The sequence below is a fragment of the Pseudorca crassidens genome, chromosome 2 (genome assembly GCF_039906515.1).
Source record: "Pseudorca crassidens isolate mPseCra1 chromosome 2, mPseCra1.hap1, whole genome shotgun sequence".
Classification (NCBI taxonomy): domain Eukaryota; kingdom Metazoa; phylum Chordata; class Mammalia; order Artiodactyla; family Delphinidae; genus Pseudorca; species Pseudorca crassidens.
This window is the reverse complement of record NC_090297.1, coordinates 34,692,169-34,717,240: the sequence shown is the minus strand read 5'-3', so window position 1 is coordinate 34,717,240 and position 25,072 is coordinate 34,692,169. Positions and strand designations below refer to the sequence as shown.

General features: G+C 44.9%; 2 protein-coding genes across 4 annotated transcripts in view; one reads left to right on the top strand and one right to left on the bottom strand.

Annotated features, from left to right (window-relative positions):
- The first annotated feature begins 1,765 nt into the window (after nt 1-1,765).
- Nucleotides 1,766-7,417, top strand: SVBP (small vasohibin binding protein). Its single transcript, XM_067725771.1, has 2 exons — nt 1,766-1,900; nt 6,990-7,417. Exons 1-2 carry the CDS (start codon nt 1,787-1,789, stop codon nt 7,074-7,076), a joined length of 201 nt encoding a protein of 66 aa, XP_067581872.1. The 5' UTR covers nt 1,766-1,786; the 3' UTR covers nt 7,077-7,417.
- The window catches only part of TMEM269 (transmembrane protein 269), a 31,279-nt gene continuing 8,100 nt past the window's right edge, over nt 1,894-25,072 (bottom strand). Inside the window, exons 2-6 of one of the 3 annotated variants that reach the window (XM_067725768.1) lie at nt 20,896-21,034; nt 17,076-17,173; nt 16,238-16,381; nt 15,398-15,598; nt 1,894-2,137 (exon numbers count right to left, since the gene is read on the bottom strand). In XM_067725768.1, coding sequence (XP_067581869.1) covers nt 2,040-2,137; nt 15,398-15,598; nt 16,238-16,381; nt 17,076-17,173; nt 20,896-20,987 — 633 coding nt within the window. In that variant the 5' untranslated portion in view covers nt 20,988-21,034 and the 3' untranslated portion in view covers nt 1,894-2,039. Of the gene's footprint in view, nt 2,138-11,550; nt 12,870-15,397; nt 15,599-16,237; nt 16,382-17,075; nt 17,174-20,895; nt 21,035-25,072 lie in introns of those variants that run through there. The other 2 variants (XM_067725767.1, XM_067725769.1) reach the window with 2 other exon arrangements.

The following is a 25,072-nucleotide window of genomic DNA, read 5'->3' as shown; positions in this document are numbered from 1 at the left end:
CACGTTTTCTTTTGGATAGGCCATTGTCCTATCCTCAATCCTAGATGAAATACTTGCTAGGGCACTTCCTGGGTGTGTGACCTTGGACAAGTCACAAACTCTCTGTGCCTCTGTTTCCTTATTTGTAAAATGGGAACAATAATAGTATATTATTATATATTCACACTATTATACGTACTTATTATGAGGAATACATGAGTTAATAAATGTGAAGCTCTATGAACAGTGCCTGTAATATAAGTCCAGAAGAGAGGTAGTTATTATTGTCGTTGTTATTATTAGACTGTACAAGATTTCTGCTGTCAAAGTACTTATCTACCATTTTGTCCAATCCTTGATAATCTAATAAATGAAAAATGATAGCCAGCTATTTTCAATTTGTAAAATTATTGTGAATAGTTATAAAATTGTAATTTTAAAATTATCGATTATCAGTGAACTTGAACGTTTCTCTTTGTTTATATTGGCTATTTATACTTCCATCACGATTTCCCTTTTCAAAGCACTATGGTAAACAGGAGTTCACTTGATCTTCCTAACAAGCTTCTGAATCAAGAAGGCGGCAATCAGGCAATTGGGATTGACATGTATACACAGATGTTTATAAAATTGATGACTAATAAGAACCTGCTGTATAAAAAAAAGTGATCAAATGTATTCTATTGGAAAGAAGCAAAAATAGACCATGTTTACTGCCTAAATTACATAATAATAATTTTTAAAAAATGCAGCAATCATCATCCCTACTTTCCGAATTGAAAACTGAGGCTCAGAGGGTTACAATTCTAGTCCCAGGTTTCAGATCTCACCTTTCAAAGCCTAGCGTCTGTCCCAGAAAGTATTCCCGGGAAAAGCTTTTGTTACTGGTACCCACCCGACCCTGCCCCACCTCCAGCTCCAGCTCCAGCTCCAGCACCAGCACCGATGCGGCGCGTCCAGACACGCTCTCCGCGCACGCGCGGCCCTTCCTGTGGGCGGGGCCTCGACGCTCCTGCCCGCCCTCCACCTCCCAGCCCCGCCCAGTCCGAGGCGCGGCAGGCTCGTACTGCAGGCTGGGAGGTAGGGGAAGGCGGGGGTTCCCCCTTGGGCCCTTGTCCGAGTCCCGAGACCCGGGAGGGAAGGCCCCGACTCCCGAGCGCCGCCCGCCTCCAGCCGCCGTTTTGGACCGGGAGTGGGCGGCGGCGGGAGGGGAGCTCTCCTGGGGCCGGGCTTGGGCCCGGGCGGGGCGGTGGCGGAGGGCGGGCCCCTCGGGCCGAGCGGGCCGTAACCCTCTGGGAGGGCAGAGGTGGGAAAGCCCTGGTCCGGAGGCTGGAGGCCGCGCGAGTCTTGGGCTCCCCGCCCACCCGCTTCGAGACTTCGGCCGGTCGGTCCCTCTGGGTCGCGGTGTCCTCGTAATTATGGCAGTCCCACGCTGGATGCAGCGCGCCACAGTGTAGGAAACCGTTCACAGGGCTCTTCGCATTTGGTGCTCACACGGCAGCTCGTGGGAGGGGGCCAGGGGATGGACTGTTGTCCCATTGTGCAGACGGGGAAAACTAAAGCTCAGAGTGGGGAGGAGATTTGCCTAGAGACACCCAGCGAGGTGGTGGCAGTGGGACTCAGGTCTTACTCCTCCAATGCAGCGCCCTTTTCCCCGGGCCCGTCTGCCTCCCCTGCCAAAGGAAGGGGCTGAGGTAGGGCATTAGTGAATGGAAGTTCGTTCGTTCATTCTTTTTCTGTTTTTAGATCCGCCTTCTTCTGTACCATCCAGGTCGGAGCTGACTAAGAAGTATACAGAAGCCAAGTCATGGATCCACCTGCACGTAAAGAAAAAACCAAAGTTAAAGAGGCTGTCAGCAGAGTTGAGAAGGCCAAGCAGAAATCAGCCCAGCAGGAGCTGAAGCAAAGACAGAGAGCAGAGGTGAGAGTAAGGAGGGCCTGTATACCTGTAGTCTGCTGGAGATGATGCCGGTATAGAGAGATAGAGCTGTGACGGGGAGCCCTACCTGCCTCCAGCCAATCCAGCCAAAACAGGTGTTATCCCAGGTTTCCAGAGGAGATCACTGAGATTCCAGAGTCACATGCCAAAGTGTCAGAACCCCGACCGGTACCAGATAGCCTCCAGATGACTCCTGGCGCAGAGCTTTTGTGGTAGGACCTGAGGGAAGGAAGAAAGGAAAAAGAGAAGGGACGGGCTTCCCTGGTGGCGCAGTGGTTGAGAGTCCGCCTGCCGATGCAGGGGACACTGGTTCGTGCCCCGGTCCTGGAAGATCCCACATGCCGCGGAGCGGCTGGGCCCGTGAGCCATGGCCGCTGGGCCTGCGTGTCCGGAGCCCGTGCTCCACAGCGGGAGAGGCCACAACAGTGAGAGGCCCGCGTACCGCAAAAAAAAAAAAAAAAAAAGAGAAGGGACATGTAAGGGAGGGGTCCCGTAAGGGAGTGAGAGAGAGCAAGTGTCACACACCCTAGTACAGATGTCCTGGATTTGGCCTGGAGAGTTGCTCCTCCTAATTGTGAAGTAGAGGCCCAAGCTCTACACCCAACACTATGTTCCTTTGTTCAGTCTGCACTTAAAAATCAACCTGAGTGTTTACATGAATATTTTATTTTAGCATTTAATATCAGGAAAAAGCTTCCCGCAGTCTTCCCTCTTTCTATTTCTTTTGCTTGTTTCTTTTCTTTTTTTTTTAGAAATTTAAAAATACAGAAAAGCAGAATATTATAACAAACACCTGGGTACTCAGTACCCCAGATTGATAGTGTTTAACATTTTGTCATATTTGCCTGGAGTCTTTTTTAAATAAGATAAGTAAAAATTACATAAAAATTTGAAGTCCCCTTTCTCCATTTCCTTTTTCCCTCCCTGTGGGCAACCACTATTTTTTTTATACTTTTACACTCAAATATTAGTAGATATTTTTGAACAATATAAAATGTTCTTTTGTGTTTTAAAATCTTACATTAAACTAATTCCACGTGTTTTATTTTGTTTATGTTTTTTAGAACTATTCATGTTAATGTAAGTAAGAATCTAGTTTATTCCTCATCACTGCTAATAGTAGTCTAGTTCATTAATCCACTTTAGTATATTTACCCCGTCTTCTGGTAACGGATGTTTAAATAATTTATAGGGTTTTTTTTTGCTGTTACAACCAATGGTGTAGTGAAAAACTTTTAGATGTCTCCTTGGGCACCTGTGCTGGAATTCCTGAAGGGCATATGTAACTAGAAGTAGAATTATTGGGTACATTTTCAAGTTTACTAGACGTTGCCAAATTGTTTTCAGAGAGATGTACAAGTTTGCACCTGCATTAGCAGTGTGAGAGAGTTCTCATTCTTCACTTCTTTTCCAATGCTTAATAGTGTCAGACTTTAAATTTTTGTTAATCTGATCCATTCACTCACAATATTGAACTGCTACTACATGCCAGGCACTGTTGTAGGAACAGAGGAGTCCCTGCCTTTGTGGAGCGTGCATTCAGCGGGGGAGGCCGACATAAACATAATAAGTAAACTTAATAGTGTGTTTGAAATTAATCCATAAACTGAAATCTGCCTTTGGATTAAGGCAGACTGTCTGAGAGCTGTGGACCTGGGTTCTAACAGATTGTGCCCCTCTTTCCTTCACCTCCCCATCTTCACCTGGACACAGGCCCCCAGACGGTTTTACTGCTCAGCACTTTGGTGAAAGTTGGAGGGCCGCTGTAAGAAAGCCCTAGGAAACTGTCCTTTGTGCACACTGCAGCGATAATGTTGTTGAGGACATTGTTCATGTGTTTACTGACACCCTGCCGGTGAGGTTCCACAGGTTACACTTACTTGTCTGACTTCAAACCCCAACTCCTCCATAAATTCCAGTTCTTCCCAGGTCACCTTGGACAAGATACTTAACCTCTCTGAACCTCAGTTCTTCAGTTCCTTTTTGGTAAAATGAGGATGATAACATCAATTACACAAGATTGTTGTAAGGAATAGAAATGTATGTAAAACACATAAGACAGTGCCTGGCCCAGAGAAAGCGCTCAGAAATGGCAGCGACTGGTTGTTATCAGGAGTCACTGTGTTTTCATTGTGCGGACTTGAAGGTGAATTGTGCTGATTTGCCAAGATGTCATACCGGACTTGCACTGTCGTTGCAGCTGGCCCTTGTTGAGCTCCTCAGATGTGCCAGGCACATGCATCACCACATGTAATCCTCACACCAGGGTACATTATTGTTGCTCCCACTCTGACCTTTGTAAATCCTTCCTGGAATAAGGAAGGGGGATACCACATACATGAGCTTGTGAGGTAGAAAGTATTATCCTCACTTCAAGTGAAGTGTTGGGACCAGAATTCCTAGGTAGTAAGGGATAGAGGGGCAGGACTGCCATCTAAACAGGTCTCTGGACTTTCTCCCCTGCTCCCTGCTTTGCCCCACAGTTGCCTTGCTGTTTTGTCTGTGTTGCCTGGAATGCAGTTTCCTAAGATAGGAATGTGACAAGAGCCCTTGTGGGGAGGCGGAGACACAGTTTCCCTTCAGTTCTGTATAGATGCCACATTCCAGAAAGTGAGATGAGAAGGAGAGTGAGAGGGGTGAATGGGAACAGAGGCCCATTTGGCAGCTGAAGCAGCATTTGGCACTGTTGGTGATCCTGTCCTTGAAAGTCTCGTTCCTTGGCTTGGACCCTTGACCCATTTTGAGTCTCTTCTTTCTCTGCTTAATGAATTACTTAATATATTCTTAATACATAATACTTATAATACTTAATATATTAAATATATTCATACTTAATATATTCTTAATTATATAATACATATAAATAATATATATAAAATGTGTTTGTGCACTTAAAGAAGATGAATAAAACAAACACCCAACTACAGAAATAGAACATGACCAGTAACTTAGAAGCCCTTCAGGCCTCACTCTGGTCATGTCCCCAGCCTTCCCACTAGCAGTACCCTCGGTCCTTAATTTCATGCTAATCACTCCCTTGCTGTTCTGTATTAATTTACTATTTCTGTGTGTACCCCTAAATAATATTTTATAGCATAACACTATACTGTCTAGTTTTGCATGTTTCCGAACTTTATATATGTTACCGTATTCCGTGACTGGTTCTCTTCACTCAGCATCTTTTTTTTTTTTTTTAACCATGTAGATTTATTTATTTGTTTGTTTGTTTTATGGTAAAACATACATAAAACTTGACCATTTTAACTATCAGTATTATGCTTTTTGAGAATCATTTGTGTTGTTGTTTGAGACATTTTCATCACTGTGTGGAATTCCGTTTTACTTAAAGATTATAGATTTTTTTTTCTTTTAATGTATTTTTGGCTGCGTTGGGTCTTCGTTGCTGTGCGTGGGCTTTCTCTAGTTGTGGCGAGTGGGGGCTGCTCTTCATTGCTGTGCGCAGGCTTCTCACTGCAGTGGCTTCTCTTGTTGCGGAGCACAGGCTCTAGGTGCGCGGGCTTCAGTAGTTGTGGCACATGGGCTCAGTAGTTGTGGCTCGTGGGCTCTAGAGCACAGGCTCAGTAGTTGTGGTGCACTGGCTTAGTTGCTCCACGGAATGTGGGATCTTCCCTGACCAGGGCTCGAACCGATGTCCCCTGCATTGGCAGGTGGATTCTTAACCACTACGCCACCAGGGAAGTCCCAAGATTATAGAATCTTATCAAAATTTTTTAAAATTGGGAAAAAAAAAGATTGTAGGATTATTCAAGCTTTCTATTTAGTCAGTTTTGATCATTTAAGTTTTCAAACTTATTGACACAGAGTTCATAAGTTTTGTTTTAATCTCCATTGTGTCAGTAATTATGGCTTCTTTTAAATTCTAATAATGTTTGTTTGTGCCTTCTCCCTTCTTATCTCGACCTGTCTTGTCAGAGGTTTGCAGGGTTTTCTTTAGTATTTTCAAAGAACCATCTTGCAGTTTTGGTGATCCTCTCTATTGTACATTCGGTTGCTTTTTCATTCATTTCTGCTCTTATTTTGTATTTTCTATTTGTCTCACTTCTCAGGTTTTTTTCCCTTCTTTTTGATTACTCAAGTTTTATCCCCTACACACAAACACGGTCCTTCTTTTTTTCTTCTATACAAATGTGGAAGCTTTATGTTGTTTCTCTTCCCTTGGTGGATTAATTGATTACTGCAAGGTGAGCAATAAGGTAGACACCCTGCCTTTCACCTTAGAATGTCTCTCACAGTTTTCTTTCCACCCCACTGCCTGCCCTGGGTCATGTTCCTACTATCTCCTCCCGGACTATTGTAATAGGTGTCTCCTAATGCCTATAATCTCTCCTCCCCAACTCCATCTCTCACATGGTCTCCAGTTTTCTTTCTCAAAGCACAGATATAATCAATTTGCTTCCCTGCACACTTCTCTCTCCAGAGTCAGCCCGATAAAGTCCAGATTCCTTGGCATGGCATTTAAGGCCCTAACATACTTTTCTTGCTTTCTCCAGCTCCCCAAACCCCATTCCATGATATCTTTTTTTTTTTTTTGCGGTACGCGGGCCTCTCACTGTCGTGGCCTCTCCCGTTGTGGAGCACAGGCTCCGGACGCACAGGCTCAGCGGCCATGGCTCACGGGCCCAGCCACTCCGCGGCACGTGGGATCTTCCTGGACCGGGGCACGAACCTGTGTCCCCTGCATCGGCAGGCGGACTCTCAACCACTGCGCCACCAGGGAAGCCCCATGATATCTTCCATATTAGCATACTTGAAGTTTCCAGAACTAATGCTGTACTTTTGCATTATATTTATTTAATCATAATATCCACTCCCCCATCACCTATGTCCTTTCCCCAGTCTCTACCTGTTCAAATCCTACCGATCCTTTAAAGGCCTGATCAGTCACCTGCCTCACTGCTTCTTATCTGATTCCCCAGTGGAGTTACTGTCTACCTCTCCTGCCCCTGCGTTACCAATGCAGTTCTGGCATTTTCAAATGACACAGCCTCTTGTGTCTGAAGATACACTAAGCATTTGCCTCCATTGCTAACATGTCTTTTCTCCCGTTCAGATCTATGCCCTCAACAGAGTCATGACAGAACTGGAGCAGCAGCAGTTTGATGAGTTCTGTAAACAGATGCAGCCTCCTGGAGAGTGAGCCACCCCTGCGTTCACACTCGATGGGACCCTGGAGGCTTTGTTTGTGTTTTGTTTGTGTGTTACCAGTCTTAAGCTGAGATGGCCTATTTGGAGCCTTACACAACTGGACAAGAAGACATTTGTGTTATTCCTGAAACGATAAATCGGAACTTCCTATATCTAACTTACTTCACTAGTTCCTCTGATCTGAATTGGCCCATTGCTTGCTGAAGAGACTTGTTCTGTTCTTCCAAGACAATAGATTTTTTTTTTTTAACTTTTTCTATTTTTTGAAAAAAAATCAGTGTTTCTTGTGAAACTGTAAATCTCCAAAACTACAAATAAAATACTAATAGGGTGTTTGTTTGCTCATACTTCAGGGTTGGGGCGCCTAGCCATAGATGGTGGAGTCCAAAAGAACGTACTAGGCAGGCAAAGTTGAGGTGAGCAGAGGGGACCCTTTCTCCTTCGGGAGGAGAGCGGAGAGGAGAGGAGAGAGAGAACATGGCTGCTTTCAGATTTCATTCTTCCTGGGCCTAAAGCTCTGCAGACCCTAAGGTTTTAGCCACACGGGTATAAATATGTGGCCTCTGCTCCCAGATGAGCCACAACTCAGGTTAGAGGCTTGAAGCTAGGATTCCTGTCACCCTATGAATGTGGACAGCTAGTGGCAGGCTTGTACCAGCAGGGGGAGGGGAGTGAGGCGCTTTTGGTTTTCCATTTTCGTTTTTGGTTTTTCATTTTCATCTTTCACCTTGTCAGGCCTAGAAGCAGAACACATATGGAAATGAGGCAGATCGCTCAGTGAGGGCACAAGAGCCAACACTGCCACCTCCATTACTCTCCACACTGGAAATGCCTGTATTTTCCCTAGTGGTGCTGGGAATATCTCCAGCAATTCCCATCTCCTTTGTCTCCCTGCTGCTCTGAAGTCACTGAGAATTCTGTTCCCATTGTTGTGTTTGTTTTAGGAATAAACTGCGGAGTTAAGGAGCTTGCTATCCCTGTGGAGAATGTGTTTTGAGAGCCTAAGTTATAGTCAAGGATTACCTCTACATAGATTATCCCCATAAGTAGTAATTAGGTTCTATAGGATCCTACTGAATTTGGGTTGAATGCAGATTTTTCAGTTTTGTGTTTTGGAGAAATGGGGGTCTGGAGTAAGCTGTCATAAACCTAAGGAACTGATGTATTAGTATGCTAGAAAGAGCAGTTTTTGGAGTCAGATGACTTGGGGTCAAGAGCCATCTTTACTGCATTGGATAAGTTATTGACCTCTCCAAGCCTCACTCTTCTCCCATCTGTGTAATGGAATAATATTTTCTTCTTCTCAAGATCATTCATTGAGAAATAAGTAAGATAATGTATTTAATAACTACTCAGTAAATATTACTTTCCTTCCCAACTACCTTACTTCATGGGATATGTTTCAAATTTCAAATAACCAATTAATATATGAGCATTGGTTGGAAAGATTCTGATCCTTAGTTGGGAACTGCTTGTATTAACATGTCGCAGCCCTGGATATAGTTCATCCTAGAGAAGTTTTCTAGTATTGCAAACTGTAGGTGGTTGTAAAATCAGTTGAATAAATTGTGACCAGCTTTTCTTTTTAATGAAATAATAGATTGTAAAATAGCACATGTGGTAAGGATATTGTTTCATGAAGCTTTTGTTTCAGCTTTCAGTTTTTCACCATGGAGTATAATGTTAGCTGTGGGTTTGTCATATATGCACTTTAATACATCAAGGTACATTCCTTCCATACCCACTGTATTGAGAGTTTTTACCATAAATGGGTGTTGAATCGTGTCAAATGCTTTTTCTGCATCTATTGAGATGGTCATATGGTTTTCATACCTCGTTTTGTTAATGTGGTGTAGCACATTGATTGCTTTGTGCATGTTGGACCATCCTGCCATCCCTGGGATAAATCCCACTTGATCATGGTGTATGATCCTTAATGTATTGTTGTATTTGGTTTGCCAATATTTTGTTGAGGATTTTTGCATCTGTGTTCAGTAGTGATACTGGTCTGTAATTTTCTTTTTGTGTGTTTTCTTTGTCTGGTTTTGGTATTAGGGTGATGTGGGCCTTGTAAAATAGTTAGGAAGCGCTCCCTCCTTTTCAACTATTTTTTGGAATAGTTTGAGAAGGATAGGTATTAATTCTTTGAATGTTTTGTAGAATTCACCTGTGAAGCCATCTGGCCCTGGAATTTTGTTTTGGGGGAGGTTTTTGAGTACTGTTTCAATCTCTGCACCAGTGATCGATCTATTCAGATTTTGTTTCTTCATGATTCACTCTTAGAAGACTATATGATTCTAAGAATTTATCCATTCTTTCTAGGTTGTCCAATTTGTTGATGTATAGCTTGATCATGATATTCTCTTCTGATCCTTTGTACTTCTGTGGTATCTGTTGTTATTTCTCCTCTTTCATTTCTGAGTTTATTTATCATTACCTTCTCTCTTTTTTTCTTAGTGAGTCTAGCTAATGGTTTGTCAGTTTTGTTTATCTTTCAGAGAACCAGGTCTTAGTTTCATTGATCTGTTCTATTGTCTTTTCAGTCTCTATTTCATTTATTTCTGCTCTGATCTTTAATATTTCCTTTCTTCAGCAGACTTTGGGCTTCATTTGTTCTTCTTTTTCTAGTTTCTTCAGGTGTAAGGTTAGAGTGTTTGAGATTTTTCTTGTTTCTTGAGGTAGGCCTGTATTACTATAAACTTCCCTCTTAGTACCACTTTTGGTGCATCTCATAGGTGTTTTTTTTTTTTTTTTTTTTTTGCTGTACGCGGGCGTCTCACTGTTGTGGCCTCTCCCATTGCGGAGCACAGGCTCCGGACGCACAGGCTCAGCAGCCATGGCTCACGGGCCCAGCCGCTCTGTGGCATGTGGGATCTTCCCGGACCGGGGCACGAACCCGTGTCCCCTGCATCGGCAGGCGGACTCTCAACCACTGCGCCACCAGGGGAGCCCCCATCTCATAGGTTTTGGCATGTCAAAATTTCACTTTCATTTGTCTTCAGATAATTTTTATTTTTCCTTTGATTTCTTTGTTGACCCAATAGTTGTTCAGTAGCATGTTGTTCAGTCTCCACATATTTGTGATTTTTTTTCCCACCTTTCTTCTTGTAGTTGATTTCTGGTTTCATACCATTGTTATCAGAAAAGATGCTTGAGAAGTATGTTTTCTAAGTCTTGGCCTTCCCACTTGTTCCTAAGATCTGTTATATGTTAGAATATTTTATTTTATTTATTTAGTTAATTTTATAACAAGTTCTATTTTAGTTCTATTTTTTATTTTGATTCCTGACTAAGGACGTAAAGACATTGAATGGTTAGCATTAGCATCCGGAGACCCCAGAGCCAGAGTAGAAGTGTAGCCTTACTTTCATATAGGTAGAAGGAAGCACACGTCCCTCTGTTAAGTCAAGAGGCTCTTAGCTGACCTATAACTATCCTCATATTGCTAACCTAAACTTTTTTTTGAGGCAATGTAGTATGATTATTATTGTTATAAACAAAGTACAATTTATACAATCAAATGTGTATTTTCCCGTTCAAAGCAGTCCTCTTGGAAGTCTACATATTTATTTTAGCTCTGCTGCTATGGCTCAAAATGGACATGGAAATCCTCTTTCAGAATTGCATCTTTTTCCTTTGAATGTAGTTCAAGTTTTAGATATAGCCAAAAATCATTTGAGGCCAAATCTGATAGCTAATGTGGTTTTGGTTTAAGAAGAGGACATCACGGGCTTCCCTGGTGGCGCAGTGGTTGAGAGTCTGCCTGCCGATGCAGGGGACACGGGTTCATGCCCCCGTCCGGGAAGATCCCACATGCCGCAGAGCGGCTGGGCGTGTGAGCCATGGCCGCTGAGCCTGCGTGTCCGGAGCCGTGCTCCGCAACGGGAGAGGCCACAACAGTGAGAGGCCCGCGTACCGCAAAAAAAAAAAAAAAAAAAAAAAAAGAGGACATCATTGGCTAATATTGAATATTAGGTTTTTGGACTAAATTTGGTTGGTTCAGAGTAAAATAAGTATTTTTTGAGTACCTACTATGTCCAGGCACCGTGCTAGGTGCTGGCCTCTAAGAGCTTATGTGAAGACGTTTCTCGACCTGGAGTTCCTAAAATATTTTGATGAAGGATAGCATCAGTGAAATGAGGGTTCAGCATTGAAGGACATCACACTAAAATGTCTGAGCCCATGTATATTTGTAAGAGTCTTACTACATTATAGTAACCTTGTATATAACTCACTAGAATGCACAACCAAATCAATTCATCAACAAAGTAAATGTTTTTGAGTGTGGGGCACTGTGGCAGGCAGCAGAAATATGAAAATGTAAACTCAAGGAGCTTAAAGTCTAGTGGGAAACAGACATATTCATCTAACCATGAAAAAAATACAAATGGTGTAACAGAGATACAAACAGAAAGCCGTGGAGAAGAGGAGGGTGCTGTCTGTTCCTTTAGAGTCAAATAGCAATGTGGACTTCATTGGACTTTTATTTTTCATTTAATTTTAGATTTAATGCATATTTGCCATACACTTTGTTCTGCAAACTTCAAGAAGTTAGATCCGGGCTTCCCTGGTGGCGCAGTGGTTGAGAGTCCGCCTGCCGACGCAGGGGACACGGGTTCGTGCCCCGGTCCGGGAAGATCCCACATGCCACACAGCGGCTGGGCCCGTGAGCCATGGCCGCTGAGCCTGCGCATCCGGAGCCTGTGCTCCGCAACGGGAGAGGCCACGACAGTGAGAGGCCCGCGTACCGCAAAAAAAAAAAAAAAAAAAAAGAAAAGAAAAGCAAAAGTCAGACCCGAGGTAAGGGTGCTCTGGTGCCCTAGTTGAGGAAGGGGCGGAACTAAGCCAATAATCTGGTTCACCATCTGGAGATGGAAAGTCCAGAGGCAGTGCCGGGGGCATGGCTCTCAGTGGGCCTCAGTTCTTTGTGAGGTGTCGCTTTAGGGCTGCATACAATTTTATTTCTATTCAATTTGGATTTTAGAATATGAAGTGCCCTTTGAATATCTAGAGTTTAGTATTTTAGAGCTTAGGAAAAGAACACATACTGAGATCCTGGAGACCAGACGATGGCCTCAGGATGCCAATGTGTCTAATCTCTAAACAAAGCAAAAGGCAGAAGCTTTGATTGTGGAAATATGGAATTTTAAGTTACAAAATCCTACACGCAAATTGGGCAATGTGATTGGCTGCTATCAGCTCCGCGCTACAGAGCCAGAGTCTGTAAATTTAAGAAACGCGTTAGTAAGCCCCACCTCACCACTGGAGTAATTGCATTCAGGCAGGACCCAGGTGGAGGCTAGACCAACTCTGAAAGGTTTCACTCATTTCCAAGGGACTAACCTGAGTGCACAAGTTCACCCAGCTGGTAACAGGGATGGAACTCAAGCCCAGCCCAAATTTATCTTGGAAAAAATTCTGTTCTGTATGACATAAACAACTCGTCCCCAAGAGATTCAGAACCCTGAATAAAGAGGAAGAAGTATATAGGCCGCTGGCCCTACTGTGGGTTGCTGTGGTTCAAGGCAACATGTATCTAGCACATACACAACATAGGGACAAGGAAACATTTAGTAAGGGTAAGGCGAGGCTTGGCCCAACATGCTGGCAGAAACCCCACAGAGGCCAGCGGGAGTGCGTAAGGCTGTTTAGTGTCTTCGGTGCTGCTGCTTAAGATGTGCTGCCTTGTGCCACAGAGCATCTGGAAAGAAGATGTAGGAGAGTGACCACATCAGGCAGTAAAAAGCAGTTAGTGACAATGGAGACAAAAACACCATGATGACACCTGGAAGAGAAAAGGCAAACACTCAATTTTTATGAAGCTGTCTTATGTGTATTTTCCACCCTGTACTTCCCATTCCCATCTTTCCAGCCTTCAGTTTTTTGGGTTTTTTTTGCTGTACGCAGCCCTCTCACTGTTGTGGCCTCTCCCGTTGCGGAGCACAGGCTCCGGACACGCAGGCTCAGCCGCCACGGCTCCCGGGCCCAGCCGCTCCGCGGCATGTGGGATCTTCCCGGACCAGGGCACGAACTCGTGTCCCCTGCATCGGCAGGCAGACTCTCAACCACTGCGCCACCAGGGAAGCCTTGGCCTTCAGTTTTTACTCACAGAGCCTAAGACACTAAAACCAATGACACGTGATCCCTGCCTTTGCAGAGTTTGTCCCTGTGTAACTAGACAATTACAATCTAATGCAATCTCAGGCTCCATTTTATCAAATTCAGATCAGAAGTCAGTCTTAGCCAAGAATAAATCTGAGTTGCCCAGATCTCTTGTTAGAAAAAAAAAACAAAGAAAAAAAAATATTCCTAATTGTTTCAAGTTTAACATGAGATAAGGGTCAATAAAATATTTTATGCATGCAGAAAAGAATTAACATAGCAGGCCTGAGACTGCTATCCTTAGAAAGGCCTGCTTGCAAGGTGGGCCTGGAAACTTGAATAGTGAACAGTTCCCTACACTGACACTTATAATATTCTGACTGCCTAGGACAGTTGGTTATTACCCCCCGGAATACAGATTTGTTGGTTGTCCTGCCTCCTCTGGAATGGAAATGCATGAGTGATCCTGTAATGGATACCGCTGTGATGTAGTAGAATGAACATGGGATTTGAAGTCCCAAGACATGGATTTAGAAAAGTCCATACTTTGCCACTTATCAGCAGTGTGACCTTGGGCAAGTCACCTAACTTTTGAAAGCCTGTTTATTACCTTAAGAGAGGAATAATGATGCCTCTCACCCTCTGTCATAATGAGATTGAGTGGGTAATGTGTGAAGGAAATTTATGGAAGTACTACAAACGTGAGATGTTAGTCTTCCCCTTTAACTTTGTTGCAGAAGTCTGGAGAACAAGTAACAATGTGAGATTTAATAGCAGAAGCTAGCCCCACACAGGGCCAGTTTAGATGACAGGTGAGTTTAGCTTTGCATGCTTCAAAGTTGACCAAACCAACTTTGTCCCTGTGTTACCGTATCAAACTCAATTACAAATGTCAACCGAAATCCCTACCAACCTGACTGTGGTAATACTTTGATGGAGATGCAATTCATATGAATTAACTATGTCACTTTGACATTTATGCCAAATCTCTTCATCTCCACTGCAACCATCACCTCTCATCTGACAAAAAGCTGGTTTTCCTACTTCTATTCTTGGTCTCCTACAATCTATTCTCTTCATTACAGTCCAAGTGATCGTTTAAAACTGTGGCTCAGAAATCCCTTCAAAGGCTTGTCATTTGCCTACAGGATCCAATCCCCAATCCTGCCCAGTCTGCTCACTTCGCCGGCCTCAGTCTGTCACAAGCCCTCTCTCAGCAAGTCCAGCCACACTGGTGCACTAATGCATCCGGCTGTTCTTGCCTCAGAGCATTCAAAAATTGTTTCCTTTTCTGAACCATCCTTCCCACCACTTGGCCAATCATCTTGCAGTTTTCATGTATTTTAAATTTTTTTCCAGTTTTATTGAGATATCATTGACATATAGCATTGTTATTAGTCCAAAGTGTAACAACAACGGTTTGATACTTGTATATATTGCAACATGATAACCATAATAAATTTACTTAATATCCGTCACCTCACATAGTTACACATTATTTCCCTGTGATGAGAACTTTTAAGATCTACTCTCTTAGCAACTTTCAAAAAGCCAATGCAGTATTGTTAACTGTAGCCACCATGCTGTACATTACCTGCCCAGAACTTGTCTTGTAACTGGAGTTTTTACCTTTTGACCACTTTAACCCAGATTTCGTTTAAATGTCACTTCCTTAAGGATCCTTTCCCATCCTTAAGGCATTCCAGTCTAAATCAGGTCACCCTCTGATGCCCTCTGAGAGCACCCTATAGTTTCACAGCACATCAAAACTATATATTTTTAGTTATTTCTGCCATGATTTGTTTGGTGTCTGTCTCCCCTATCGGACTGTAAATCCTGAGGCAGGAAGTATTTGCCTGGTTTACCGATTTGATTGCTAGCACCTCACATATGGTCAGTGTTCCCTAAATTTCTATTGAACTTAGTGACATCCAACAAATATTTATTGAGCATCTACTATGTGATTGGCACAATCCTAGGTACTAGGAATTATAGCACAAATAAAAAAGAATCTTCTATCGGGGGGTGGGCAGGTTTAGTGTGTATAGACAACAAACAAGTAAATACACATCAGGTGATGATAAATTCTATGGAGAAAAGTAAAGCAGGGTGAAACAGAGGGGGAATGTGGGGACGATGTACAGGGTAGCAATGAGCAGCAGTGACAATAAATGATCACTAGTGACATTTAAGAGCAGTATTTTCACTCACCTCCCAGATAGACCATTTTTTTCCAGTTCTCAGACTCCAGGATTTCGTCATGTGGGTAGTAGCTCTCGTCCATCATGAATAGAATCATGAATGTGGCCATGCAAGAGAGAATGAATGTGTTGCCTTTGGTCAGGAGGGAGGTGGAGGCCAAAACACAGGAAGCATAGGGGCAGGGTAGACCCTTGTATGTGAAGGGAACGCCTGCAGGGAAAGAAAAGATGGGGTTTGCTTCACTGCTCTAAAGCACCCACCAGAGGAAGCCCTTCTCTCTTTGGGTCTTCCCTGCCCCACATTCCAAATCCCCTAATCCCAGGGCAGTGGCCAGCCAGAAAGCACTTAGTTATTTAGAGATGATGTGTGGGTTTTGCACTAGATCCTCAAGGTAGAGCAGGCAGCTAGGACCAGGCCTATGCCTTGGCCCCTAGGAAGCCTCTGTAGAGGGGTCCTTTGAGATCTTTCTGTCTGCATCTGCAATCCCTTGCGTTGTGAATTTAGGCAAGGTAATTACCCTCACCAGAGTTCAGTTTCTCCATCTGTTATGGGAAACTGGAGTATGACCTCTAGTTCCAGAGTCTGTGAATTCATATGCTCCATCCAAAGGTCACACTACAAGAAAAAGGCACAGCTGGTTCAAGAACCAAGGGTTCCCGCCCCCTAGAACAGGTCTCTGCCAATGCAGCCTTCAGTCTCCAGTGGGCCCAGAGCAGGGGAGAAGGAAGGAAGGGGGTCTCCGTAAAATGAAGGAAAGGAGTCAATTACTGCACCTCACGCTTCCGGCATCCAACAGCTTCTCCCCTCCATGGTTCCCTACCCTCAGCCATAAGGCTGGCTTCCACTCACCAGCTGAATAGAAACAGAGGCGGACTGAAATAGCCAACACATAGATGATGGCCAGGAAGCCATTCAGAGGCCCATCCATGCCTAGAAGCAGGGCTGAGGCCAGGCCAAAGGTGGTGAAGACAGCAAAGTCATTCAGCTTGGCTCCTGTTCCAGAAGGCCAAGGTTAGAAGAACTTACACTCATATGTCTTATACTTTAGTCCCTTCTAGTGGGGGAGCTGGAGTGAGGACAAGCGGGATCCTGTTTGTCAGGTCCCTGAGGGGCCAGAGGGCAACAGCTGCTCCCCAGGGGGGCCTGTTGATCAAAGACTAGGATCTCCTTCTGGCTCTGCCTCAAACTGACCACATGGCCTTAGACAAGTCTTTCCCTGTCGAGGTCTTAGTTTTCCCATCCTTTAACACGCAAGGGTTGGACCACAATTGGGAACGTATCGATAAGCTGTAGAACCCTTTTTTTTCAAGCAAAATCTTGCATGGAAATATTTTGTCATATTTTAAACCAGCAGCTCTGCTTGGGGTGATTTTTCATTTCCCCACTCCCCCGTGACCACAACCACCACTCCCACTCCCAGATCCGCCCTGAAGAGAGAGACGGGGCAGATAAGCCCACTGAAGGCCAGGACAAAGACAGCCAGCGATCAATAAGCGAACCAGCAGAGGAGCTAGATCTAGACTGTGGGGCTCACAAACTCCTGTTCAAGGGCTGCTTCTGCTACACTCAGAGGGATGTGAACAGGAGTGGTGACTCAAGGAAGCCTGCTGTATTTCAGAGGATGGAGAAGCTGACCTGAATGGGTGCTCCTGGGGTCAGGGATTATGAGTCTGAGGCCTGGACTCACCTGATGTGGAGCAGATGTTGAGGTGTCTCGTCATTGCCCCGATAGCCATGTCTAATAGAAAGCTGACCAGAAGCATCCAGGAGGCACAGGGGGACTTCCTAAAATGCAGGCCAGCAGGCCCCAAAGGGCGGCTCTTTCATAGTCTCCACTGGACTCCACCCCCCTCCCGCTATATGCTTCCTACGCTAGCACACATACACACACCCCTACGTGTTCCCCACACTCACATCCTTTCTGATACGTGCTGCTTTACACACACACACACACACACACACACACACACACACACACACACACCCTCACACATATCTACATCCCTTCCATACTCATTCTCAACCCACAGTCTTAAAGGGGTGCTCTCAACCCCCTCGCTAATCACCAAGGTCTCTTTCAGTTCTAAATTCCAGGCACATTCAGTGGCAAGGGGGGTCCTAGGCCTTAGTCCAGCCTCTACAACCATCTCAGATAAACCACTCCTCCTTCCTAGGTCTCTGTTCCTCCATCTATAAAATGAAGGGTTTGTACCAAATGATTTATTTAATAAGTATAGGCCTATTTAGATTATCTGTTTCTCTTAGGGTGAGTTTTGGTAGCTTGTATCTTCTATGGAGTTGGTCTGTTTCATCTAGGCTATGAAGTTTGTGGACATAGAGCTGTTCACAATATTCCTTTCCTATGCTTTTAATGTCCGTGTAATGATTCCTCCACTTTCATTTCCGACACTGGTAATTCGTGTCTTGTCTTTTTTTTTTGGTTAGCCTGGCTAGAGGTTTATTGATTTTATTGATCTTTTCAAAGAACCAGGTTTTGGTTTCATTGATTTTTTTTAATGGATTTCTTGTTTTCGATTTCATTGATTTCTGCTCTAATTTTTATTATTTCTTTCCTTCTGCTTACTGCGGATTTAATTTGCTCTTCTGTTTCTAGTTTCCTAAGGTGGAAGCTTACATAATTGATTTTAGATCTTCCTTCTTTTCCATTTTTTCTAAGACTTTATTTTTTTAGGGAAGTTTTAGGTTTACAACAAAATTGAGAGGAATACAGAGATTCCCATATACCCCTTAGCCCCACATATACATAGCCTCTCCCATTATCAACATCACTCACCAGAATGGTGCATTCTGGCCTTGGTACATACCAAGGATGAACCTACACTGACACACTGTAGTCACTCAAAGTCCATAGTTTACCTTAGGGCTCACTCTTGGTGTTATACGTTCTATGGTTTTGGATAAAAGTATAATGATATATATATATCCATCATTATAATATCATATAGAGCATTTTCATTGCCCTAACAATCCTGTGTGCTCTACCTATTTATGTCTTCCTAAACCCCTCTGGAAACTACTGATCTTTTTATTGTCTCCATATTTTTGGACACATATTTTCTTTTCCAGAATGTCATATAGTTGGAGTCATATAACATGTAGCCTTTTGGGATTGGCTTCTTTCACTTAATAATATGCATTTAATGTTCCTCCATGTCTTCTTAGGGCTTGATAGCTCATTTCTTTTTAACACTGAATGATATTCCATTGTCTGGATGTACCACAATTTATCCATTCATCTACTGAAGGACATCTTTGTTGCTTCCAAGATTTGGCTATTATGAATAAAACATCATAAACATCCAAGTACAGGTTTTGAACGTAGTTTTCAATTCATTTGGATAAATACCAAGGAGTGTGATTGCTGGATTATATGGTAAGAGTATGTTTAGTTTTGTAGGAAACCACCAAACTGTCTTCCAAAGTAGCTGTACCATTTTGCATTCCCACCAGCAATGAATGAGGGTTCTTGTTGCTCCACATCCTCAGCAACATTTGTTGCTATCAGTGTTCTGGATTCTGGTCCTTCTAATAGGTGTATGGTGGTATCTCATTGCCATTTAATTTGCATTTCCCTGATGATATATGATGTGGAGTATCTCTTCATATGTTTAAATGCCATCTGGATATCTTCTTTGGTGAGATGTCTGTTAAGGTCTTTGGCCCTTTTTTAATTGGGTTGTTTTCTTATTGATGAGCGTAAAGCTTTGTATATTTTGGACTGTAGTTCTTTATTGGATGTATTTTTGCAAATATTTTCTCCCAGTGTGTGGCTTGTCTTCTAGTTCTCTTGATGTGGTCTTTTACAGAGCAGATTTCTTTTCTAATATATGCATTCAATGCTATAAATTTCCCTCTAAGTACTGCATTTACTGCATCTCACAAATTATGATAAGTTGTATTTTCACGTTCTTTTAGTTCAAAATATTTTTTTAAAATTTCTCTTGAGACTCCTTTTTTATCTATGTATTATTTAGAAGTGAGTTGTTATCCATTTATGGATAAATAATAAATAAATGGATCCACATATCCATTTATTTCGGAATTTTCTAGTTATTTTTCTGTTATTAATTTCTAGTTTAACTCCATATGGCCTCAGAGCATACTTTGTATGATTTCTATTTTTTTTAATTTGTTAAGGTATGTCTTACAGACCAGAATGTGGTCTATCTTGGTGATCGTGAGAAGAATGTGTATTCTGCTATTGTTGGATGAAGTATGCTATAAATATCAATTAGATCCAGTGGGTTGATGGTGCTGTTCAATTCAACTATATCCTTACTGATTTTCTGCCTGCTGGATCTATCAATTACTGATAAAGGGGTATAGAAATATCCAACTATGATAATACAGTCATCAGTTTCTGCTTGTAGTTATATCAGTTTTTGTCTCATGTATTTTGATGCTCTGAATGACTTCTAAGATACCTTTCAGACCCTACATTCAAGGATTCTATGTTTCTTTCCAGCACATGCTCCCAGACTCCTGAAATCAGCTACCACAATCTCAGACCAAACTGCCCTAGGAGGCCATACGCAAGTTGACACCCTGACTGCAATGCTTGGGTGGCCCAGCAGAAGCAAACAGAGAGCCTGACCCCAGACCTCAGCTGTCCCCAAACAACCTTAGTATTTCCTTTGTTTAGACCCATACCTATGTGTCTAAAGGGAATTGGGCCCACTATTATGGCATAAAAACTACACTCCTAGAAGATTAGGTTGAACTAAGAAGACAGCGATTTTCTGCTGCAGGTATGCCCCACTTTATGAGACCCCAAAAACCCAGACTTAGAGAATCATATAATTTTCAAACTGGAAGGGAACTTAAACATAATCAGGTAAAATCCTCTTATTTTATGGTTGAGAAACAGATCCAGAGAAGTCACTTGGTCATGGTTATAAAGAATCAAACAGATTAGGAGTATGTTATTTGCATTATAAAGGACTTATCTTTAAAGAGCTGATTTCCCAAAGCCATTGAAATATGATTCAATTTATAGAAACATAATTTGCCTACAGCTTTTTTGGGGGGGCCATATACATGTCTCAGAGTTTCCAGAACAGTGCTAATTTCAAATATTCTGCCGGATCATATGCTCTAATTTAACAATCAAAAAAATTTAATGGTCGCCTGCCTACCCAAGGATTGTGCAAAGGCTACCAGAACAGAAATCTCAAAATCTCTTGATTTTCTCATAAAACCATTCTAGATTGACATAGCTGGAAGGAACTATAGAGATCATAGTGTGAGCTGCTTGTTTTAAAGATGGAGAAACTGAGGCTCAGGATATGACCTAGCTAAGGTCACATATCAGGCTGGTGGTAGAACTGAGGCCAGGATCTTGACCCCTTGACTCCCAACCTACTGCACTCTCTCCTGCCCCCAGTTGATCTGTACGCCTCAGAGCTTGGCTCTCTAGACTCCTCACTCCTTCCCTCATGCCATTGGCTCCAGCTCTTGGCTAAGAGCTTGCTGGGCCCCAGACCTACTTGCAGAAACTGCAGAAGATGGATAAGAGCCCCAGGATCATGTTGGCCACGGACAAGGCACTGGCAACATCCTTCCAGGAAAATTCATTCATCTGGGCGTGGCTCTGCTCTTTGGTCAGGAAGAAACTGGTGTGCTGACCTGGGGCCCAGGGGAGAGGGACAAGGGGTTGTCAAGGTCAAAGAGTCCCAAAAGAGGTTCCCAGGGACCCAGTAGCTCCTGTTCCCCTAGACCTCATCCCAGAGCTGCGCCCTCCCAACATGGTTTCATATTGGTAGATGGAGGAGACCCAGGAGGTAAGACAAAGGTGCTGAAGATGAGCGCCTGGGGAAGTTCAATAGCAAAGTGAGTGAACCAGCACGACCATAGCTTCCACCCCTCTATGACTACACCCCTTGCCCTACAGCACAGACCTCCCTCTAGCCCATATGCTGACCCTCCTGGCACTCCCATGGCCCAGGGTCCAAGAGGTATGCGCCCTTCCCCCATCTGAGAGATGAGCCCTTGTCATAGAGACCTTTATCATAAATGAGCCCTCCTTTTTTTTTTTAATTATAAAGCTACTTTTAATACTTTGGAGTGAGCCCCACAGGAACAAAAACACTGGGAAGGGGTAACCCCCTCACCCCCAGGAGTGGCCCAGGGGGAGAGAGGCCACCTGAAGGGAAGGAAGCACAAAGGGCCCGCTGCAGACTCAGGCTCCTTTGTCCTGGAGGCCACGCTCACTCCCTCAGAAAGACAGGGCTGTGGCTGAGGTGCCCCAAGTGTTAACAGGGGAAGAGATGAGCAACAGAAAATGAATATGGACAGCGCTAAATAATTCACATGGCACTCCCACCACGTTCTCTCTTCTGATCCTGACAACCTTAGGAGATGGTGCTATAATTCTCCCCGTTTCATGAATGAGGGAACTGAGGTCCTGAGAAATGGAGGTATTTGCTCAAAGTCACACATTAGGTGAGGAGAATCAATCCCTCCTGTTTTATTTATTTATTTATTTATTTTCGGTACGCGGGCCTCTCACTGTTGTGGCCTCTCCTGTTGTGGAGCACAAGCTCCGGACGCGCAGGCTCAGTGGCCATGACTCACGGGCCCAGCTGCTCCGCGGCATGTGGGATCTTCCTGGACTGGGGCACGAACCCGCGTCCCATGCATCGGCAGGAGGGCTCTCAACCACTGCGCCACCAGGGAAGCCCAATCCCTCCTGTTTGATTCTAAATCTGGTGCTTCTTAAAGGGGGCATAATCTCAGCAGCAGGAGGTTTGTGGGGTAGGAGGTTTGTGCGGGCAATGAGGGAGCTCGGATGGCCAGTCTGGCTGGGCAGCTACGGCCTCCCCGTGCAGGAGTAGGCCCTGCCCAGGCCTCCTCCCTTCCCTCAGCCTCTCTCAGCAGCAGGGAATCAGCTGGCCCTGGCCATTTTCACAGTCTCTCTGTGTCCGTTTTCGCTCTAAGACCAAACATGTGCACTCCTTACACATACACTGTCTGTGAAACTTTCTTTTGGAGAAAGAGCCCCAGCGTTCTCTGAAACAGGGAGGCCCCACTGGTTGTAAACACACTACCCACAAATAGCAATCCTGCACGTGAGTAAAATGTGCAAGTTCCAAGGTGTTTTCTCATTTAATCCCCACTCATTTTCGAGGTGAGGAAGCTGAGACTCTGCCTCCATACAGCCCCTCTGTACAGCCCCAGGCCCTTCTGGTCTGGGCAAGAGCTAAGACAAATCATGGTCCTTTCCCATAAATACTGCCACCAGTATGTCAGAGGCTGAGAGGGGGCTGGACTTGGAATTTGGGGCTGGGAGTTTATCAGGCAGCACGGTGGAGCTAACTGCTCCCATAGGCCAGCTTCATTCACCAAGGGTATCAGTAGCTACAATGCCAAAGCCACTGGGACTCCTGAGACCTTGTCATGCCAGGTCCCCTCAAAACCTAAGACAGGGAAGCAATGCTAGTCCGAGAAATCTGGGATGGGAGGGGGGCAAAGGATTGGATGCCTGCTCCCTCCCTATCAACCCTCCCCTCCTGGTCTGTCTTGAGTCTCAGGGCTGACCCGAGCAAGACCAAGCACCTCTGTTCCAGCCTAGTCTGCACCTGGAAGAGCAGCATCCCAGCATCTCAGAGGCAGTCAGCAGATACCTGGGGTGTGTCCACCAAGTACGAGACACACCTCATCTATACTACTACATGGTTTGGTTTTTTGGTTTTTTTTCTTTTGTGGTACGTGGGCCTCTCACTGTTGTGGCCTCTCCCGTTGCGGAGCACAGGCTCCGGACGCGCAGGATCAGCGGCCATGGCTCACGCGCCCAGCCGCTCCGCGGCATGTGGGATCTTCCCGGACCGGGGCACGAACCTGCATCCCCTGCATCCGCAGGCGGACTCTCAACCACTGAGCCACCAGTGAAGTCCCTGGTTTTTTTTTTAATTAATGTGCAATTAATTGTCTACTATAGTATCTCTTTCATTCACAAAGCACTTTCACCTCTGTGGTTTCCAATGGCCCTGTGAGGTCTGCCAGGTAAGGCAAAGAAGACTCAGAGAGGGGAAGAACCTTGTTCAAGGTCACACTGGAAGTGGCAGAACAAGACTTCCAACTTCACCGTAAGTGTTCTTTCCTGTGTACTCTGCTGTCTACCAACCAACAGGACTGATCGTAGTATTCGTTGTAAGCTCAGACTGAGCAAGGTGCTGGGGAAAGCCCTTGGTCCCTGCCTGGACCATTGAATTTACAGTCTGTTCAGGAAAACAAGACTCATGCATGCCTGTGGAGACTTACAGACAGTTCATGGTGGTAACTCATCTTAACAATGGGGAAACTGAGGTTTCAGAACAGTTAAGCAACTTGTTCCAGCAAATGGTGGAGCTGGGATTGGAACTGGGCCTCCTCTTTCCCAATTAAAAGCCGTTTGCAGCACAGGCCCCAGGTATGGAAGGATGTGGAGCTGAGAGTAAGAGCTGTTGAAATTTAGAGAAAAAAGGAAAAATCCATTCATTCAGCACTTGGTCTTGGGACAGAGAAGATTAAGACCTGGTCTCATCTCTCAAAAAGCTCAGTCTGGCAGAGGCATTCAACCCTGCACAAAAGAGGAGGTGACAAGGCTGCTGAGGGAGCACAGAAGAGGGGCCCCGCCTGTCAGGGGGCTCAGAGGAGGCGTCTCAGAGGAGGGGGTCAGAGCTGAGGCCTTGCCCAGCAGTGGCCTGCAAGACTAGCTCACGTCACTCCCCGGCTCCTCGGAAGCCATCAGTGGCTCCCCAACACCCTCAGGATGGAGTCCAGCTCCTTCATGTGGTATGCAAGCCCTTCATGACGAAGCCTGCTCGACTCTCAGCCTCCTCTCTCCATCGCCCCATGACCCCTTCTCTGCCCCGCTCTGGTCTTGGGTTGGGTGGTGGGCCTCTTTGGGAAGCCTGACACCCCCTCAAGTCTTGAGCTGCTCCTCCTCTGCACTGCCACATCTGCTTGTGCTCGCCGCGTGACAGTTGGCACTCTGTATTGGCACCGCCTATGTGGTCTTCCTTCTGTACTACAGGGGAAGGAACTTGAGTGCCGACCGAGGTCCCCTGTGCCCGGCATGAGGCCTGACAACAGAAGTTGTTCAATGATTGTTAAATTAATAGAGCACTCTGGTGCTTGCCCGAGATCCTCTCCCTGCACGGAATCACTCCAAGCCTGTCTAGTCTGTCCTGTGAGAAGCCTTCTCAAGTGAACAATCCAGCCCCTCAGCACAGCCAGCATCTCCCCAACGTTTATGAGCTTTATTTGCCGATGCCTGCTGTGCGCCAGGCCTGTGTGTTCTGGGCACCCTCAGGAGGCTGGGAGTCTGGTAGGGGAGGCAGATGTGTGTAGGGACGGTGACGGCAGTGTGGCAACTCTGGTTGGACAAGGGGATGTCCGGTTGCTGAGGGTGTCCAGGGAAGACTAAGTCTGGGGTGGGGGCAGGGGAAGGCTTGGCCAATGTGATATTTACGGAGGGTCTCCGGGCATAAACAAAGGGGGGTGCTTCCTGGCAAAGGAAATTGCAAGGGCGCAAGCCCAATGAGGAGGCTGGGTTTCAGGGAGACAGGGCTGCCGGGAGGCAAAGCCGGCAGGGAGGCCACAGTTGTGATAGCTGCTGTGACCTTGCCTTGCCGCTGGGCGGGCAGTGATGTTTATTTGGTAAGGGGGTGTCTTGATCAGATG

Coding starts and splice junctions, on each gene's coding strand:
- SVBP (XM_067725771.1), top strand. CDS start 1,787: ATGGATCCACCTGCACGTAAAGAAAAAACCAAAGTTAAAGAGGCTGTC. Junction 1,901..6,989: donor AGCAAAGACAGAGAGCAGAG/GTGAGAGTAAGG, acceptor TCTCCCGTTCAG/ATCTATGCCCTCAACAGAGT.